At 47.2% G+C, this 21,002-nt stretch overlaps 1 protein-coding gene across 6 annotated transcripts in view; it reads right to left on the bottom strand.

The window, feature by feature from the left end:
- MYO7A (myosin VIIA) overlaps nt 1-21,002 on the bottom strand; it is a 107,885-nt gene that overhangs the window by 33,135 nt on the left and 53,748 nt on the right. For 3 of the 6 annotated variants that reach the window (XM_030477018.1, XM_030477020.1, XM_030477017.1), the window contains 12 exons: nt 20,142-20,295; nt 19,409-19,485; nt 18,417-18,536; nt 17,037-17,179; nt 16,260-16,470; nt 15,170-15,305; nt 14,655-14,761; nt 11,805-11,861; nt 6,339-6,476; nt 3,507-3,665; nt 2,314-2,406; nt 875-969 (listed from right to left, as the gene is read on the bottom strand). In XM_030477018.1, coding sequence (XP_030332878.1) covers nt 875-969; nt 2,314-2,406; nt 3,507-3,665; nt 6,339-6,476; nt 11,805-11,861; nt 14,655-14,761; nt 15,170-15,305; nt 16,260-16,470; nt 17,037-17,179; nt 18,417-18,536; nt 19,409-19,485; nt 20,142-20,295 — 1,490 coding nt within the window. The remainder of the gene's footprint in view (nt 1-874; nt 970-2,313; nt 2,407-3,506; nt 3,666-6,338; nt 6,477-11,804; nt 11,862-14,654; nt 14,762-15,169; nt 15,306-16,259; nt 16,471-17,036; nt 17,180-18,416; nt 18,537-19,408; nt 19,486-20,141; nt 20,296-21,002) is intronic. The other 3 variants (XM_030477022.1, XM_030477021.1, XM_030477019.1) reach the window with 1 other exon arrangement.

Here is a 21,002-nt window from a genome sequence, read left to right on the forward strand (position 1 = left end):
TACCCTCCTCTCAAATCTGAAATCCCTTCCCTGTGTGCTCTCCCCACTGTCTCAATCCTAGCACCCAAGAACGGATTCAATCTCATCTCTCATCCAAATGATCAAGTGCAAATTAAGCAACATCACCCTGCTACTCCCATCTGCTCCTCCTGTCCTTCTCAGCTTGGCCTGATTCTACCTGTAGACAACTCAAAGACAACTGTATTGGAAGGGCTTGGGGGTCTCTCTAGGATTACTGTGGAAAGAGCGCTGAGTTATTTAGCATATGCCCTTTGCACAAAGCCTAAGGCACAGCCATGGCTCGGACAGCCAAAGAGCACAAAGCCCCAGGAACTGTCCCTCCTCCATGGGTGAAGCTTGTCTCCCCCTCATCTTCCACAACCGTATCATGAGCTCCCCATGGGCTACCTGCCCTCCTCCCAAGTCTGGCAACTGGGTCGCAAAGGGAAGAGTCCTGAACCCCTTAGGCTTTTGGGAGAGTAATGTTAGTCACAGTGATGGCTCAGTTGTTCCATCACAGTCTTGTGGGGATCCCCATCAACTGGAGGCTTAGCATTGCCTTCAGCAGCCTCAGAGTCCCACTGGTGTTTTATCATAGCAAACATCTTGCCTGAAACAGCACTGAACAGGGGCAAAAGGTCCCAGTCTGTCCACATTTGAGGCAGATAACACAGGTTTCCTCTTGTTTCCTCTACTGCTCTCCTCCAATACTTGCTGTACCTGACTGCCAACACATCAGGTCTCCCATCTCTCTGGCTGCATGCAGGACAGGTCAGACAGGCACCAAGGGAGTGATGCATCCCACAGGAGCCACTTGCTGGGTGAAGCATCCCACACATCCCACTTTCCCTTTGGCAGTGGGTCTCACACCTACCTGTCTTTAAACCCACGGACCACCTTCTGGATGAGGATGACTTTGTCCGTGATGGCTTTGTCTCTCTCAATCTCCAGCAGCATATCATGGTGGTCCTGTGGGAGGAACAGACACAGCACCCATGTCTCAAGCTGCCTGACATGGAAGGAAGGGTGGTATGAGGCCCTTCCCCAGAGGAGATGTCCAAAATAAGCTCTTGGGACATTTTACATCCACAGTATCAACCCACCTACTACTCACTGGGGAAATCCTAATATAAGCCCTAGTGATCTACTGCCTTTACTCCCAAATAAACCAGAGCATCCAGAAGCTGCAGATACAATACTTCATAGTCTCAAAACAACCAAATTACATTGCTTTTCCATGCAGAGCTCCCTGCTTGTGCTTTCAAACATGGAATCAGTTCCTGGGAACACTGTAGATGTTTGGGAACAAACTCCAGGCTGCCTGTGTCCCATCACTCCCTCTGGCCAAGGCTGCAACACCTCCATACAGTAAGGACAAAACAACTCCCTGAAACACTGCATTTCCTTGCCCTGACTCTTTCAGATGCACCAGTCCAAGCTTTCTATTGATTCCTTCCATGCTGTTTGTAACTCTGCTTTCTTTCCTGGTTGTGGCACGCTGAGCCCTGCCACGCTGGGTGCAGCAGAGGCTCACATGCTTCCTGCTTTGCTTGACCTCATGCAGCCCCATGGGGCCTCCCAGTTTCCCCATTTCCTTCCCTCACAGCTGTGAGATCTCGATAACAGGCTCTGGAAAGAGCAACCAGTGGGAATGGTTTCTAGGGAAGAGGTGGGGGTGCTCGTGCTGGTGGTGGGGGTGAATTTAGATGTAAGTGGTCAGGGTTTGCTGCTGAGATTTTCACTCGAGAGAAGCCTTTGCTTCCAGCTTGGTTCCTGGCCAGCTCAGTCTGATCTTGCCAGATCAACACAGGGTTTGTAAGGAGACATGAGTGCAAATGGGGATCTGCAGCGTTGGGCTGCTCTGTATCAGCTGGACCGATGCAGAAAGGGAGGCTGTAGGCACCTCTTGGGTTGCACAAGGACATGCTGAAAGCAAAGTGAGCCTGTTGTGCTAGCAGTCCCTCTCTCTGCAGGGTTTTGCATGGACATCCCTCCTGCTGCTGTGCTTTTTGGGTGAAGGCAGGAGATGAGGATGTGTACCTCAACTCAGAATGAGAAAAGCCAAGCTTTTTAAGGGACTATTTCTGCATCTGTGTGGGTATGAGCATGCATCAGTGCTGGCAGTGTCAGGACTTCCTCCTGCCCGCCCATTCCTAACACAGCTCCAACTATCCCACCTTGGCCCAGGTTCTACCCACTGCCAGCCCAGAGACCATGGGAAACGGTCATGTCTCGCGATGGAAAGGGAATGGTAGGAGACCCCTTCACAGGCAAAGGGTCCGGGATGGCAGGGGTATGCGGAGAAGCACCTACCTTCAGGAATATCTTTGTCTTGCCGATCTGCCAGTCATCATCCTTCCCAAGCACTGCTTCGGCAATGCGCTGGCATGTCCCACGCAGGTCACCCTGGTAGAAGAAGGGGAGGGATTCACCCTCAGGACCAGCTTCACTCATTGCTCCTCCAAAGGCCAGCAGGGATCTTTTCTGGTCCCAATTCCAGAAGTTTGGATAATGAGGTTAGAATCATAGAATCCCAGCCTGGTTTGGGTTGGAAGGGACCTTAAAGCTCAACCAGTTCCAACCCCCTGCCACGGGCAGGGACACCTTCCACTAGAGCAGGTTGCTCCAAGCCCCTGGGTCCAACCTGGCCTTGAACACTGCCAGGGATGGGGCAGACACAGCTTCTCTGGGAAAAGTCTGTGCCAGCGCCTCAGCACCCTCACAGGGAAGAGCTTCTGCCTAAGAGCTCATCTCAATCTCCCCTCTGGCAGGTTAAAGCCATTCCCCTTGGCCTGTCCCTACAGGCCCTTGTCCAAAGCCCCTCTCCAGGTTTCCTGGAGCCCCTTTAGGCACTGGAGCTGCTCTAAGGTCTCCCCTTCAGGAACCTTCTCTTCTCCAGGCTGCCCCAGCCCAGCTCTCTCAGCCTGGCTCCAGAGCAGAGCTGCTCCAGCCCTCGCAGCAGCTCCGGGGCCTCCTCTGGCCTCGCTCCAGCAGCTCCACGTCCCTCTTGTGCTGTTGCCCCAGAGCTGGATCAGGACTGCAGGGGGGGTCTCCCCAGAGCGCAGCAGAGGGGCAGGATCCCCTCCCTGACCTGCTGCTCACGCTCTGGGGGTGCAGCCCAGCACACGGGGGGGTTCTGGGCTCAAGCACACTCTGAAGCCGGGTCATGGGGAGCTTCTCCTCACCCAACACCCCAAGTCCTTCCCTTCAGGGCTGCTCTGAATCACTTCTCCACTCAATCTGTAGCTGTGCCTGGGATTGCTCCAACCCAGAGGTTCCCAGAGCTTTACTGACATCACATTTAAGGTAAGAGGGGCAGACTGAATACAGCTATCTGTCCCTGCCAGCCCCATAACCATTTTTCCTTCACTTGGAAAGCCCAGAGCACCACTGTAACATCTGGGCATCAAATGCTGCCTAATTACTTTCGGAGAGGATGCACACCTATAAATACCTTTGGAGAGCCCAGCAGAGAGCAATTTTTACTCATGAAAGAAGATGCTCACCTGCTTGTATGCTGGCTTCACGCCTGGCATGAGCACCCGGTACCGGTCCACGAACTCCACAAACGTGTAGCGGATGGGGTATCCGGCTCGGCGGATCCGGATGGTCTCCATCATCCCTGAGTACCTCAGCTGACGGACGCACAGCTCCCGGTCAAACAGCTGGGGAGGTTACAGGGCACTGTGGTTTGATTGCACATCATAGTCTGGGTTGGCCATAGGGAAGTAGGGACTCCAAGGATGTGTGGGGCTAGCAAGTTAGGCATCCACCCAAATCCTTCACTTGGTGGACCCAAGGACTGTTGGCTGTAATGAACTTCATCCTATGAAGTGTTGAGTGTTTGACTCACTTCATTTCTTTAATTTCCACTTGCAAGGCTGGATGTGTCCTACACATTACACAAAGCGCTGAGAGGAGAACTGGTGAGCACAATCATAGAATGGTTTGCGTTGGAAGGGACCTTAAAGCTCATCCAGTTTCAACAACTTCCACTAGAGCAGGTTGCTCCAAGCCCCTGGGTCCAACCTGGCCTTGAACACTGCCAGGGATGGGGCAGCCACAGCTTCTCTGGGCACCCTGTGCCAGAACCTCACCACCCTCACGGTAAAGAACTTCTTCCTTATATCCAACCTGAACTTCCCCTGTTTCAGTTTGAACCCATCACCCCTTGTCTTATTGTTACAGTCCCTGATGAAGAGTCCCTCTCCAGCATCCTTATAGGTCTCCTTCAGATATTGTAAGGCTTCAGCTATGTGCTCCTGGCATCAGGGCCTGATGAAGCACAGACTAATGGAGACAGTTTTGACTTTCTTTGCATGGTTTGTTACCTAATTCACCCCCTGCGTTTCTCTTGGACTAACCAGAACAACAGAGCAATGCTCAGAAACAGCAGCACGGGACCATGCCCAGACCCAGAGAACTCCAGGGCCAGGCTCCTTGTGCAAACAATGTTTTTTCCCCTAAAGCACATTGTAGAAGGAAGCATAAGTTTTAAAATAACATAAAATAACAAACAGCCAGGACTTTCCACTGACCTTTCACTTCCCACTATCCCATTTCCTATCACTATCAGCACACTTTCCTTCAAAGCCAGGGACAGAAAATGAACTCGCAGAACATGTTCTCTTTTGCACAGCTCTGTGTGCTGTTATCTAGGATTTTTCTTTTCCTTTGTATTGTTAAACCAAGGCCAAAAATAAATATAGCAAGAAATGACATTTCATATCTTATAGCACTCCAGTCTGTGGTTCAGTATTAGCTCATCTACTCATTACTTAGTCTCTGGTTCAGTATTAGCCATAGTACTCATTACTTTAATGGGAAGATTGATTTCTCTTTGTTCTAATCTTTCAAGCTTATAGCTGGGTTTATGTCCCACTGAAAGTATTGTAGATAAATGGGTTGGACAGAGACTTCTGGCTTAGTGCCTGCAAGAGCTGAAGAAATATAGGCTTCCTACACAGGACACAAAGTGCCAGAAAGAACCCCAGACATCCAAGTATAAAAGCAGCCCAGAGTCAGGGCATTGGGAATAATTTGTTAACATCAGTTCAGGATGTACATCTATTTCTCAGCACCAAACATAATCTTAAAGAAGGACTTGTTTTGATTTCAGCTCAGATAATAGACTCAGATCAGACATATTGTTAAATATTAAACCTAAGTATTCCATTAACATGCTATTAGGTGCCTTTTTATGCTCACCAAAACCAGGACAAGACCACCGCAAGTGGCTTTGAGAGCCACCAAACTTTTCACCCTGCATTATTATATTCACTGAACAGCAAAAATAAGTTTCAAGCAAACACTGCTTGTACGTAACAGCTCTGAAATTCAGTATTTTATGCTTTTTTGCACTGAGTTGAGCTTTGCTAAGAGGCACTGACTTTAGATAAAGCTCCAGCTTTGGTGAGATTAACCACTACTGAAGTGCAAAGACATGGGTACACTGATTCACAGAACAAGCAGCTGAAATCATGATTAAATAAAGCTCTCCCTCCCCAAGCAGTATCACTATAGAGTGGTAAGCAGCTAACAGTGATTGCTAACAGCACCAGGGTCCAATCCTGCAAGGTGCTGACAGTGGTATTCAGTGCCCACCTCATCATCTACCTTTTGCTGCTAAACTTGGAGTCCCCTCCGTGAGCAGTTTGTGGTCAGGGGGATTTGCAGCCACCTCCTTCCCTTTAATTTGCTCCTTAAAGTTTGTCCCCAGAGTCTTCGTTGTTTTTGAGGCAAACCCCTGGGAATCAGAGCAAAATAATTCCTCTCATCTATTCTCTGTGCTGTTTTGCCTCTTTTTCCTCTGCTTTTAGAACTGTGCTTTTGCAATTGGTGCAATGAAAAAGCGGTTGAAAGAATCAAACTGGGATGAAACCATGTGAGATCCCTTAGGAGCAAAGATTTTGTAGACAACACCCATGGAAAGAGGAATCACTTTCAGGAAGCATTGAACCCTGCCATAGGACTAAACCCAGGGCCCTGCCTCTCAGCTTAAGAGATGGTAGCGAAATGCCTACCCTATGAGGCATTTCCTGTAGGAGAAAGGGCTACAGGGTGAATTCCTTAAGGTCATCCTTGGGAAGAAAGGCAGGAGCAGGAGATCCCCTCTGCAAAAGGTTCTGGGGTGCTGTTGGATCACAAAGCAAGTGCCTGATCTTGCCAACCCTTTGGTGACTCCCTTGACGCACAACAAGCTGTGGGTTGGTTTTCCAAGCACCCAGGATCAATCCTGGCTCCACTGCTGCCTAAAGTTCTGTTGTTAGCTCCAGGGCAGAGTGATCCTAGGGGGACTCCTATATGAAAAGCAACCAGGAGAGAAAAGCAGGACTTACCATGGGCTTCTTGTACTCATTGGGCTTGATGCAGCGGACGAAGAAGGGCTGGCACACGCTGAGAGTCCTCATCAACAGCTCCAGGGACCGCTTGAACTGGCTGCTGAGTGTTGGTGAGCGCTTCCTCGTCTCCGCTCCCTGTAAAACCACAGCGGAGCACGCTCAGGAAATGAAAGGATAACAGTGCCTTTCCCCTCCGGCCACGTCCCTGGAACCTCCTGTGACAGCCAGGGCTGGAGGAGGGAGCAGGGCCAGAGGAGGTTGAGTGTTGCAGGAAGAATGGGGTTGAGTTGGCGAGTTTACAATAGCCAGACTCTGCCAACTTGCTCCATACGCCTCTACCCAAGGAGGGAAAGTGCCATAACTTGATTTCTCCTGCTCAAATCTCTCTGTGTGACTCGAGGTCCCATATGCCCTATGCAGAGCCATGAAGGAGATCTGCCCATGAGAGCAAACAGCCCCTTCTGGGCCATCAAAATCTCTATATTGCAGCATGGGGCAATGCATCTGCCCAGGGATGCTCCCTGGGGATGGTTTAGGCTTCCCTTGTACCCAGGGAATGGTCATGCCAACCCCTCTGTCCTGGTTCCTCATGTCAGGCTGAGCACCTCCTGCTCCATGGAGTCTGGGACCAATGACCCATGTACGGTAAAAAACAATCCAGGGGCACTTCTGCTGCAGGGTGACTGCAACAGCTCCAGAAAATTCTGGTAAGGTCTATATTCCTCAGCCTGTACTACAGGGAAGATTCAAGATGTGTTTGGAAAAGAACAGCAAATAGACTGAATGAGGTAGGTTTTTAGGGTGAATCAGGATGATTTGGAGTATTTTGCTTGGTTTAGCTCCCTTGGTTAAATTAATAATACAATCTCCATTACGGGGCAAGTGTTTCCAAAGCAGAATGGAGATGTCTTCTCCCTGCCCCGGGAGAACCTTGTTAAACCACCTCCAACCTAAACGAAGCCCCTAGATCATTTTATGTGTCTGTCACTATTACATGAGCTCATTACACATCAGTCACAGTGGTGATGTGTGTCTCATAGGGTCTGGTGTTCAGGGAACTATAGTGGGGCAGCAAGTACTGCTGGCGGGTTGCAAGAGCAGTTTGGCACCAGGATGTAACTCCATCCGAATTAAAATCAGGGCAAACTGTGCCATGACCCAATGGCCAGGCATTTCCCAAACAGACGATTCCAGCAGGATTTTAATGCATTTTTCCTCCAAACATCCTCTTCTTCACAGATGGTCAAGCCACGTATGGAGTCACAAAGTCCCCATTTGCACTGGCCTTGCTGCTATGTTTTTTGCAAGGTGGTGAGTTTTACCTTTACTTTTGTTAAAATCTTTATGTGCACTTCATCATATAGCATTAATATCCTGTCGGACAACATTCCCACCACCCAAACCTGAGGAATTTCATAGAATCACCGAACAGTTTGGGTTGGACACAACTATAAATATCATCTAGTCCAACTCCCTTGCCCTGGGCAGGGAATTTGCACAGCTCAGGTTGGATATGATGTTGAGACAAACCCAATCAACACAAACACAAAGTCATCATGGAATTCCAACAAGAGAAAACCCAGCTCATGCGCACACCAGGAAAACGTGGCCTGCTTGTCAAGAAGAGCTTGGGGGGCTATCAGAGATCTTTCCCAGAAAACATACTTCCTTAAGGACAAACTGTTAGCAAATCTAGTGTAATTAATGGATGCAGCTACTACCTGCAGTCTGGTGCTCACATTCTGTCAAAGATTTGATGAGGGATAGACTGTTTCACCAAGGATCCTGGTTCGGATAGCTTTCATTCATGTTTTCTTATTACTTTGTTAATTATGTGCAAAGGGTCACCTTTGAAACGTGGAAGGACAGCCACAGGGGTTAGAAGCAGCAACAGATGTAGAAGCAGGGCTGGAAGTTGGAAGCAACTGCATGTTTAGCCAGGTTTGTCAAACTGGGGTTGGCTGGGAGAGGTCGCTTCTCAGCCATGGTGGTAGGAAGGCTGCAAAGCTTTGTACAAAGGTTTACAAGGGAATGCAGTAGTTTGCCCTCGGACAGCAAGACAAGCCTCTCTAGGTTGCTGATGCCTTGCCTGCATCCAGCTCTGGAAAAAAGCGGTGGTGCCATCTCCATCCTTACATCTGAGAGCTGGAGGGAGGGACGGTGGCCAGAAAGCAGCTTATCTTCCTATTCAAATTGTTGGAGCCAACCGGGCTCCTCCTGTCAAGACTGCACCATCCCATCCATTCACATGCTTCCTGGGCCTGACATTTGTGCACAGACCCCTCTTGATGGTGGGCACCCTATGGGCCCTAACTGGGCTCTCAGATACAGGATGAACACTCAGATAAGTGCTTTGCATCATCTTCCTCCTGCAGGGACAGAGTGACACCACTGAAGTCATAGTGGTTCCTCCTGCCTCAGCTCAATATCAGCATGGAGAGAATCACCCCTCTTCCCTTGTTCCCACAAAATGGCCCCAGAAAGTTGTGGAGGAGCCTGCCAACACAGCGTAGCAAGGCACTGAAAATACAGGGTTTAATGCAGAGGAGAATCATAGAGTCATGGAATGGTTTGGGTTGGAAGGGACCTTAAAGTTCATCCAATTCCAACCCCCTGCCACAGGCAGGGACACCTTCCACTAGAGCACGTTGCTCCAAGCCCCTGTGTCCAACCTGGCCTTGAACACTGCCAGGGATGGGGCAGCCACAGCTTCTCTGGGAAAAGTCTGTGCCAGCGCCTCAGCACCCTCACAGGGAAGGGACACATAGTAAAGCAGGAGCATTTTTTAGCTAAAACCAGATCCAGTCCCCATAGTCTGAAGGAGAAAGGACTGAATGTATTCTCCTTTTTTCCTGGCCAGACACGTCTTAGCTTTCAAACTCTGAGACTAACATCTTTTGGGACTATCTCTTCACAGGTGTCCATTCAGAGCCTAGCGCAAGGGAGGATGAGAGCTATGTGTGATGGGGAAGGACGAGCAGGATTCACTGGTGCTGACTGGGGCACTGAGTAATCACTCAGCCTGTGCTCAGCATCAAAGGAGAAAAAGCAGAAGAGAAAAATAAGAAAGAGAAGATAATTACGTGGTTTACAGAGAAGCACCATCTCAGCAGAGAGATCAGAAAGATGTGCAGACAGCATGACATTCAGACATGCTCCAATGACACTTCTTTCTGCCATCTCAAAGTCTGAACTTTAGAGGCACACACATGTGTGGCTGTTTGCAGTAACATAAAGACAAAAGTCAAGACAGATTATCATCATCAGGACACAAAGGGATGTCCACCCAGCATGGGGTGTCTGAGATCCCCACCAGCATAGCTGGAGCATCTCTGGGAAGCTGTAACTCTCTAAGGACCTATTCAGACTTTTTCCTTTGATATCCTGGACGCATTTAGGTACTTATGTGTCCAGGGCTGAGAAAGCAAATACCAGTTAAGCCTATCTGCACCCTCTCAGTTCAGTGGATTTAGGTTGACACAAAGATACACTAGGTAGGATGGTCTTAACACAGACCCAGAGTTCTAGATAGGGCAATCGTCAGGTTATTTTCTTCATAACATTCAAACCAAGTAAGAAGAAGCAAGGAGAAAGGCAAGTACAAGGAGAAACACCACTGAGCCAGAAACGGTAGGAATTATTCCTGCTGCATTCTTCTCCTTTAAGGAGAAGGTTGCATGGTGCCCCACAAACACCATGCTCAACACTAGGTCTGCTAGGGAGATGGCAACCTGCTTCAGTGGAAATGCAGAAAGATGAAATACTTAAGGTGAGGTAGGGAAGCAGAGAGAAGCATGTGCCACCAGCAATACTCTGGGGAAAGGTTCTGGACAAAAGCCTGTCCTCCCATCTCTTTAGGATTGTAAGGCCACTCAAATGGGCCATGCCAACATGACATGCTGTTTCTCAGCCTTTTTTGAATTCTGAGAAAGAAATATGCTTTTTGTTTGTTATTTTGTTATACCAAATGTCACTGGGGTGGCCTTCAGGTGACCACTGAACATTAACTCTCCTCACAGCAGGTTCTGCAATGACATATAATGAAGAGATAGCCTCTCTCCTAAAGGCTGTGCAGCCTAGAAGGTGACCTCAGATGCAAAGTTGACATGAGCTACATAATGGTGCCAAGTATCACTGTTTTGAGCTACAGCCCTACTTTATAGAACTTACTGATGTTGATATATTTGGAACACCTTTTTTGGCTTGGCTGTTCCATTCTTGCCTCAGTTCCTAATAAATACATCAATTATTATTTATTAGAAAACCTATAAAACTTACGAGAACCAGTATGACAACAACAAAACTAGAAACCATCAGTATTATGTCTCCCATTTCCCTGTATCTCCTGTTGTTGCCTTCAAATGAAAAGACCATCCTGGGCATTTCTGACAGCTTTTGCACAACAATTCTCTCCTGGATTTAATACCATCATATCCTAACTCAGGAAGGCTTATTTCTTTGTGTGTGTGGCATTGCTACAACCCTAGAGCAGGGCCCAATGAGATGTTGCAATCCAAACCATTTGCAATCATGATATGGAAGAGAAGGGGTCCAAGTCTGGAATGAATGGCTTTGAGTCATTTTGGGTCAGATCATCCTCATTGGAATTCCAAGTCCAAACATCCAAGACATTGCAGAGGTAAGAAGGATTGAAATTCAGCCTCATGCAAGGATCTGGATTTTGAAAGCCAGGTCTATCTCCAACATAATCCTTTGGTTATTGAAAGACTGTTGTGGAAATGTGAGCAGAGTTGCAAAGCTAACATCACAAACCTTTAGCACACAGTATGTTACCCTATGGCCAGACATCTAGTAACAAAGGTTTGGGAAGCTATCAGAACCAGTCAGGAGATGAGATGCAACAGAAAAGGCCTAAAATAAGGTGCCAAGAGCCTGTTTCGATGATCATGGCAAAGTTCAATATCAACTGTGTCTTTGAAGGCTTGGATTTGAGCTCTCCCCTGGACAAGAACTAGCTTCCCCCGAGAATGATGGCATTTCTAAGCAACCCAGAAATGCAATCCAGGAGTCTCTCTCAGCACATGAACTGTTAGCTTCCTGCCCCAAAAAGGGACAAAATAGGCCAGATTTGCTGTTGCCTGGAGCAATAATGTCCCACTGAAGCCAGTGGTGGCACCATGATAAAGAACAGCCAAATCCCACAGATGATTCATCTGGAATTAATTAAAATGAATCCTCAAAACTTAGCCTTGGGCTGGTTCTGATTTATCCAAACCAAATTCCCATCACTACAAAGCTCTTTCGGGTTGAATCGTAGATATAACTGACACAGTCATACACCTGTACGTATTCAACAAGCCATAAAAATGCTGTCACATCGGTCACTTGAAATGGATCCTCTATAGATAGCACAGGAAGAGGAATAAACCGACAGGAGCAAAGCACAATCCTTGCCAAAGAGAGGTGAATATGCAACAGAGGAAACTCATGTATTCAGTTTACCTTTGGTGTGGGTGTGGGCGACTGGCCAAATGTGCTGGATGCATAGCCACAGAGAAACTACATGAAGCACAGGTGAAAACAAAACAAAACAGAGACAGAGAAGAGCAAATAGTGAAAAGAAGGAATAACTGAAATGGGCACCTGATATTGTTAGTGTTGGAGGTCCAGGTGCTAAAAGAGCTCACAAATAAAATGCATTAATGCTTAGATTTTTGTCTTTCCCCCTCCTGGCTTTTCCCCTTTGTCTTCATGGTCACACCCCTGATGCTCTTGCCTCTTGGAAACAACTCTTCTACATCTCTTAACTTCACTCATTATCCATCCATTTTCAGCTATCCCCACTCCTCACTCACACATGCCTGCTCTCCTGTGACTGGTGCTCTTGATACACAGCAATTAGGAAGATACCAGGAAAAAAACCCAAAATTTCCATAAAAATTCCAAAGAAATCCCCCCTTTTCTCCCTAATTTTAATACAGCAAATCAGATATTTTCTATAGAATTGGAATTTTTGCCAAAGGGAAAGTCTGCAAATTTCCTATTTGTTATTCTCTTCACCACTTTCCATCCTTCACTGCTCCTTCTACTTGTTCCTTGAGCAAGCAGCACTGTCAGACCACACAAGCTGATTCCTCAGAGGAACAGTAGACAATTCCCTCTGAATCCATGATTTCACCTGGCACCGCTCAAAGCAATGTTCTGATTTAGCAGACACTTCAGATAGACCTCCTCCGTGATGGGCATGCATCAACCAGGCTTTACTGCTCTGCGTGTTCCACCAATTCCCAGTTCACCACAGAGGTTTCATTGCACACAAATAGTGGGTCTTTCAGTTACTACACTATTCAAATAGATACTCGACTGGTTTTCAAGCTTCTCTGATGTGTGACTTTCTCAAGGGTCTTGCATATAAGGATCCTGTTTGAAAGACTGAATGTAAAGCAGATATGGACTTGCTTTTCACTGACTCAAACGTCCTACAAATTCATTGATAAGCTCTTCAGGACCAAAGCTTGGACTCTGTTGAGCAAAATGCCTCATTATTTGATTAAGCCCTTAGCAGAGCAGCCATTTATCTCTTTTTAAGGTAAGATGTTAGATTTGGTTGTCCTGGCCTAAGCATCTCCATGGATTGTCTCACTGATGCCTGGGGAAGGTCTGCACATTTCCAAGAAGAGCTTTTGCCCCAGCTCTTTGCTACATGCATTTAATTCCCATAACCCAGGCTCATCTGCTCCTTCTTTTGGGAAATGTGTTTTAAGAAAGGGGTTGCAAAGATATTGAATTTTGATGGAAAGCAATGGCAAAATTATCTCATGATGTTGGATCCTGCTTGTCTGAGCAGTTTTGTCTACCTGGTGTTTAGGGGATTTGTGTTCTCCCAGTTCACACAAACATTGGGCATGATTAGGGGAGCTGGGACACAATGTTTGCTCCTCGGTGAACTGCAAAGCTTGCACCAAAACCAAAAAGCAGTAAGGAATAAGCAATAAAAAGCAAGGTAGATGGCAGCACTGATACTAAGGGAGTGAGCATCTAGTTCAGCAGGAGTATCCACATCTGGGGGTAGCTCTGAACTCACTGGCAGCATCATGCCAATTGGAATTTAATTGGGGCTGATAAATGTTACCTTGTTCCTAATGAAGTCAAAAGAATTGATTATTCATTTCAGCATGAGCAAAACTGAGTGGCTAAAGGTTACTCTGCTGTCATAATGGTAAAAGATGACTGTTGGCTCGTCCATCCCTGTCCTGCTTCAGTGCTGAAGGGACAAACAGATCGTTCCTCTGTTCTGCTCTTGTCTACAAGTGCATAAGTGTCTGTAGCCTATTTAAAGCAATCTATTGTGAATTTAAGCATTTCAGGCAAAGGAATTCACCATAAAATCTGTTTGGCACTCCTGAAAGTGCCCAAGTCCCTTGGACCATCAGTGGCATTGGCTAGCATTTGGAAATGGGCCTCCAACTTCTATAAAACTTGGTTGGTTTGGAAAATGTTATCCCCACATCCTCTGCAGTCCCATGGCTTTGCCTATGGGAAGACTGGCTGTAGTGACCTATCTGGGTAGACTTTCAGGTTATGCAAGGCTGATATTTTAAAACAATTTCTACTTTGATTCTGGGAACAGGGCAGATGATGTCTTAGTGGGGAGATGTAGATGTTCAACTTAAGAAAACATCATATATTTGTGTTATTAATGGTGAAATAGTCACTAATCTCAGCACTGAAGCTGGTATCGCAGCAATGGGGTGGGAAGAGTTGAAGCAATAACTGTGCCTATCTCCAAAACATCAACACACACAGTCTTCTCCTGCACTGAGCATGGAGTAAGCACATATCCTCCTGGAGGACTGGGATGCGGAAAGGGGAACTTTAAAGTTCAGCTTTCGTAACTGGTGTCCCCTCTCTCTGCTGTCATAATGGTAAAGGACAACTCTTGGCTGGTCCATCCAAGTCCTGCTGCAGCTGCCAGCCAAATTGTCCCTTCATTCTGCTCTGGTCTGCAACCATTTGGTTTTCACTTCTCACTCTATTATACACAGATTTAAACTACTCAGTTGGAGGGGCTAGCTCCTTCTCGCTCAGATTTCTTCAATCAGAAACCTTATTGTCCCCATCCCCGCACAACTAGGAGAGGAGCAATCACAGCACAAAATAACATTTGATGAACCAAATGCAGTGAACTGGGAGCATGAGTGTATATCCACCCATGACACTGCACTAATGCTTTCTGATGGTAGGTTTGAAACACCTCAAAGAGCATCAGAGCAACATGACTCTTGGCAAATCTTCCACCCCTTCCAGAAACACCCCTCCTTGTGAATAAAGGTCTTCTCCAGCCTGCATTACCATTGCCACATCTGCTTGGAAGATCTGCTTGATGAATTTGTTTTTGGAGGAATGCACCAGCTGAATGATGTCTCCATGCAACGTGTCCCTGTTTTTCTCCAAGAAACCTAGAGAAATAATGGGACAACACATAGATGATACAGTGCAACGTAAGCAGTAAGTGCCCTGCAAGCAGCCTCTGGTTTAATGAACTAATGGCTGTTCTTGGTGATGCAATAGGAGGCATGAATGGGCAGAAAAAGGGGGACCAAGTGAAAGAAGACAAAAGCACATCTTGAGACCAGATCAAAGATGCGAGTGGTGCAAAGCACTGCAATTCTGCCATGGACATGCATGAACAAAACAGCACCAAACACTGCTCATGGGCACCACTGAAGGGCCAAGTCATTTCAACGAGAAAAGGAGTACACTGACAATACTATGGGCTACCATCCTGCTCTGCTCCAACACAGCAGCATCTCACTTTTCCCCAAACATCCCCTCATACCTGCAGTGCCTCATGAGCTGCACCATACCTTTTGTTTCATAGTAAACGATTCCAGCAAAGTGGTTAATGCCAAACTGGGTTTCATAGTTATTCTTCGGAGGAATATAGTTGGTGTTAAGCTTGTGCTGAGAGTTCAGCTTGTGTAACATGGTGGCATCTGTACCCTGTGCATGCAGGAAGAGATCATAGAATATAGAATCAACAAGGTTGGAAAAGACCTTTAAGATCATCAAGTCCAACCATTCCCCAGCACTGCCAAGGCCACCACTAACCCATGGCACTGAGGCCTCGGCTACACGGTTCCAGGGCTGGTGACTCCAGCCCTGCCCTGGGCAGCCTGTTCCAATGCCTGAGCACCCTTTGGGGAAGGAATTGTTCCTCAGCTCCATCTAAACCTGCCCTGGTGCAGCTTGAGGCCGTTTCCTCTTGTCCCATCCCTTATTCCTTGGGAGCAGAGACCAGCCCCCTCCTGGCTCCATCCTCCTGTCAGGCAGTTGTAGAGAGCGAGAAGGTCCCCCCTGAGCCTTCTCTTCTCCAGACTAAACCCCCCAGGTCCCTCAGCCGTTCCTCATCACACTTGTGCTCCAGGCCCTGCACCAGCTCCGTTGCCCTTCTCTGGCCCCACTCCAGCACCTCAATGTCTCTCTTGTGGTGGGAGATCTGACATTTAACCAGGGTTTGTCTTATGAAAATTATTTTTCAATCAATAGTGCATTTCTTTTTTGTCTTTATTTTGTATCCATTCTGAGAAGAGATGTGTTGGCGGGGATATTTCAAGTGCAGAAATTAAAGAAATGGATTAAATATCACTGGTATGTTGTGCTATATTCAAGATAGTGTTCCAAAGGGAGTATATTTAACATTATTTTCTCTTAACCTTTGTCAAGAGCTATTCTTGAGCCTCTTGCAGCCATACTCTTCCATCAGAAATACTAACTTGGTTTAGATATGGTTGTGATACTCATGGAAGAAGATATGACAGAACAATAAAACCATGAAGAGGCAACCCACTGGTGAATGTGTGGGGTGATCAAACCTCTCATAGGCTACCAGCATGCAAGTGCAAAGGGGGTAAAAAGAGGAGAGTCACTGGCATCAGGGCTGAGCTCAAAACACACCTTGGGGAACTTGCTCTCCTCATCAATGAGGGAGATGATGTTCATGGGCTTGATGGCAATCATGTCCAAGGCATCCTGGTTATCAGTGAACTCGATGTGCTGCCAGTTGATGTTCTCCAGGTTGTACTCCTCCTGCTCAAGTTTGAAGACGTGGCGCACAAAGAACTGCTGCAGGTTTTCATTTGCAAAGTTAATGCAAAGCTGCTCAAAACTGTGGAGGGAAGGTCAAGGAAAAGCCACATTAGATCCACCATGGTCTATCTTTCTTCATCTCTCGCCATGCTTGAAGCAATACTCTTAGACCACGTCAACCACTCAGTAAGATTGCTGTTGGCTGAGAGTTTAGTTCAAATAGTCAGTTTTTCTCCTCCAAACCAATATATATATATAATCGTACTACTACTACTATATATAAAATAATAATATATAATATACATATGGTTATAGCCATTATGGGTGTGGTCTAAACCAACCAGTTTATGAAACATGTTGTCTGCTGCAACATAAAAGTGATTCTCATAGATTCATAGAATGGTTTGGGTTGGAAGGGACCATAAAGCCCATCCAGTTCCAATCCCCTTCCACAGGCAGGGGCACCTCCAAATAGACCAAGTTGCTCAAAGCCCCATTAGTTCTGATAATCTCTCATATAGAAAAAGGCTTGGCCCAGCCCAGTCCTGTTCATCTCAGGAGAGGTGAGAGGACATTGAGGAAGACATTGAGCTTGGGGTGGTGAAGGAGGGTTAAGACACAGTTCTCCTTTTGCAGGATCCATACCTGTTCACAGTGAAGTTTTCAAAGCCAAAGATGTCAAGGAGGCCGATGGACCTCCTGACACTCTTGAGTTCTTGGGAAGGAGGTCTGTAAATTGCAGCATTGATCTTCTCCACAATCCATACAAAAAGCCGCCCATAAATTCCCTGCAATATCCCAAAGATGAGGGTCACTGAGGCAGGTTAGCAGTTCCCCTGCTAGTCTGCAGCACCAGTTCACTCATGATGGCACAGGCTCCCCTAAAGCATGTGAGGACATGCTCGCCAATATTTATGCCATGCTCTTGGCATAGTTTAAAGCTTCAAGAGCTGTTATCAAGGAAAATGGACCTGAAAGCTTAAGGATAATTGGAAGCAAAATCCCAAATTTGGATAGTCCTACATTTTGGATTTATGGGCTCACTGCAAAGCCAGACAGTCCTTTTCTTGGTCTCTAAACATCTCTTTCTACAGATCAGCAGATCCATGCTACACTCGTAGATAAGCCAAGGACATCTTGCCCGGATGTCCTTGCAAGCACCTTGCAAGGTGCTGACTTACATGCTGCAGCACTGGCTAAACAGCCTACTGATTTAATGAAGCAGCTATTGCTGCTTCAGTAACTCCAGAACTCTGTGTTTTACAGTGTTATTAATCTCTTTTGTATAAGCTATAACAGTGCTACCAGGAGGGAAGTCTGAGTCAAAGGCCCATCACTGGAGGAGTCACTGTCTGGATTTGCAGACTAGCTAGGTATCAAACCAGCTAGCTTGATCTACCAGTTCCTCACAAATAGAGTATGGGGCCCAAGACAGCCACAGTATGCCACTGAGGCTTGTTCTGCAACCTTACATAGGGCTACCAACAGCACAGCAGTGATGCAGACGCACCCCATCAACCTTCCTTACCCCAAAGTCTCAGGTGATGCTCTCTCTAGGTGCTCTGATGGCTGCTGAACTGCTCTATTCCTGTTCCTGTGATGTTCAGCTTTATTCACTGCTGCAGACATGCCCTGATCCCATAATTCAGGTGTGGGTATTACAGGTGCTGATAGAGCTGCTCTGATTTATAGCAGCTGAGAACCTAACCTGGACCTAATCCTGGCTCAAGCTGGGATGTTTTCCTGAAGTCCAGGTGAAGTTATTCCAGAATACTGGCTCCTTCCATAGGTCACCTTTGAGTATAGACAGTCTCAAGACCAGACTGAAAATCCCCTGAAGACCAGGCTATCTAGACTCCTTCCATCACAACTCTTTGTGCATCCCAGTGAGAAAATAGATTTGAGGCCATCTGCTGATCTGAGCTCACACGGGCAGCAAGCAAGACACCTTTTCTGTGCAGTCTCAGAAGTGGCAGGTATCTTCAGCTTATCAACAGAATTAGAAGGGAATTCCCTAAGACTTACCTTTACAAAAGCATCCCTCACATCCAGCGCTTGTTCCATGCTGAGAGGTGTGGAGACAGTCTCACCCCTGGTGATGATAGTCCTGCTGGTAAGGCAGTTCATCACATCCTGAGGGTCAACCTGGTGACACCATGAAACACAGCTGCTGACTTCATCACACAAGGTGTCCTTACAGTAGCCTGGGCTACCGACCTGAATGTGCATGGCCAGAGAGGAGCACTGCAGCCCCCCATGGCTGGAGGTGACTGTTCTTAGCTGTACAGGGCAAATATCTCAAATGATGCTACAGGCATTTTCAGAGAGAGTATTTAACACTTTTATAGTGTTTTACTATGGAAAATGTTCTTGGGACTTAGTGTGAGATGTTAATGAGGTGTGGGGAGGGAAGATGATGAAGCAAAGCCTGAGAAGCTGTATCCTGCCAGCATGAAGGTAGTTTTGCATCCCCTTGATCCCTTTTCATACTTGAAAGATCAAGCCAGGGAGATGTCCACTCCCTAAAGTACACGGAAACAGCCTGCAGACAGCTGTGGATCACACTGTGGGACCAAAAGTGCCTATGGGGATGAGATGGTGTCCCTGAGGGTGCACTGTTACCTGATGAAGAATGTTCCAGCCACTCTATGGATGGTTTGGCCGAGGGTCATCTCACCTCAGCTACACACAGTGTGACATCTCTGTCTTAGCTACTGTAATGAACTCTTTACATCAATGAGGGAAACACTGTATTTCAGGGACTGAACTATTTTGGATGTCCTTTTTAGGATGATGCGCCACCGAAGTGTCTGTTTCTCTCCACTGGCATGAAGGGGAACTCAGATCCCCAGCTCACATGGAGACATCCACCTTCACGCTGCCAGTGCAGAGCAAAGTATGGCTTACCCAAGTCTCTTCAGCCTCATAGAGCTGGTGGTGCAAGGAGAGCTTTGACACAACACTGGAAATGCAGGAACAAGCCAGAAAGGGGACAGCAGCACCACAGAGCCACTGACCTCTAGCAATGATGCCGCAGTGATTAGTGATGCTGACTGAACAACTTCACAGGCATCCAGGTTGTCATAGGTCCGAGCTGGGGGAAGAAAGGCAGAGGGAAAGCCATCAGCAAGGGACGTGGCTCTGCAGAAGGTGGATGGGGAGAGGGAAAGGGTTTTTCTCCACTGTCTCTGTGTGATGGGCAGGCAAAATCTGGTCGTCAGAAGGGAGAGAATAATGCAGCTGCTGGAGCCCTAGTGCTGGCTGCAAAGGATCTGTACTGTGCTCTGTCAGCCACCCTAAATGACTGATGGGGTAAAAACGTTTCTAGCATGTAAGTGCTTTAGGCTTCTGTCTTCCAAAGAGGCTTTTTAAATCACCGTGTCACTTCTGACAGCAGGGCAGTTTGGTACCTTTACAAAGGCATATTGAATCACATAGGCACTTGTCAAACGCTCCATTAATCTCTCCCTGCAAAACCTGAGTCTACTAAATGGCCTATGGCCACATTCAAACTCCCTACATTCAGAAATGGTGGATGTCAATGAGCACACTGAAGTCTGGCAGCTCTGCAGAATGGGCAAGTGGATTTAATCCTCCTTTCTTGTCCTTTCACACCACAATAAGCAGCTGATTCCCTGGCATGGCGTCATGGCAGGTAGTCTGGATACAGCCCTCCATCCCTAAGCTTGGATCCCTCTCACCATGCAGAATAAATAGAAGTGTGCTGGACCATGTCCCTTGTCCTTTTACCTTCGTACTGCAGGTTGCCCATGTGCAGGATGGCAGCCAGCAGCTTGGAGATCTCCCAGTTCTCTGTGTCAGTGAACATAAGGACCTTCATTGCAGAGCGGATATTGGCATACTCCTTGCTGTCATCTCTGCCATCACAGGTTGTGCAGTTGCCCTGGGGAGGCAAAGAGGTGGCAAAGTGCATGGGGTAAAGCAGAGAGCATCTGGGTATAACCCTAAGCTGTCTTTCCCCCTAAATCAGTAGACTTTTTGTTTAAGGGATGAATAAGCAAAAGATGATGTTGAACCTGTGGATCTAGCTCTGCTGTTTGGTGTACACAATGACTTGGTGCTCTGCCTTGTGACCTGCACTTACCCTGTTGTCCCCATCTACCCTGTGTCTAGCTGCAATTGGCAGAGGAGAAAAAGCTCCCTGAGGTGGGGATAAAGAGCAAGAAGGAAAAGTGCCAGAAGCTCTCACTGATCCAGCTAGAAAGCTGGGTCCAGCCTCATTGCTGATGAACCAGCCTTAATTACAACTGCTTCTACCAGTTCCTCTGGATTGAAATACTGCTGTACAGGGAGTGGGGCTGGAGATTGCTGGATCAGTCAGACACGTGGAACAGAGACAGCTCAGCACCCTATGTTGCTGAGAATGCACCATTCAGCCATGCACTCCTCCTCCCTGCCCATCACTGCTGCAAGAGCATCTAACAACCTGGTTATCTCCAAACAAGTGGCCTGGGCACCAAACAACAAAACCATCCAAGCTTGTGTCCTGCTCATCAGGAAGAGTGGAAATAACCTGGTCTATATAAAGGGGTTAAGGGTTTGCACTAAGACTGTGAAGCTTGTGGTGGTGGGACAAAGAAGTCCTATAAA

Source organism: Strigops habroptila, chromosome 2, assembly GCF_004027225.2.
Source record: "Strigops habroptila isolate Jane chromosome 2, bStrHab1.2.pri, whole genome shotgun sequence".
Classification (NCBI taxonomy): domain Eukaryota; kingdom Metazoa; phylum Chordata; class Aves; order Psittaciformes; family Psittacidae; genus Strigops; species Strigops habroptila.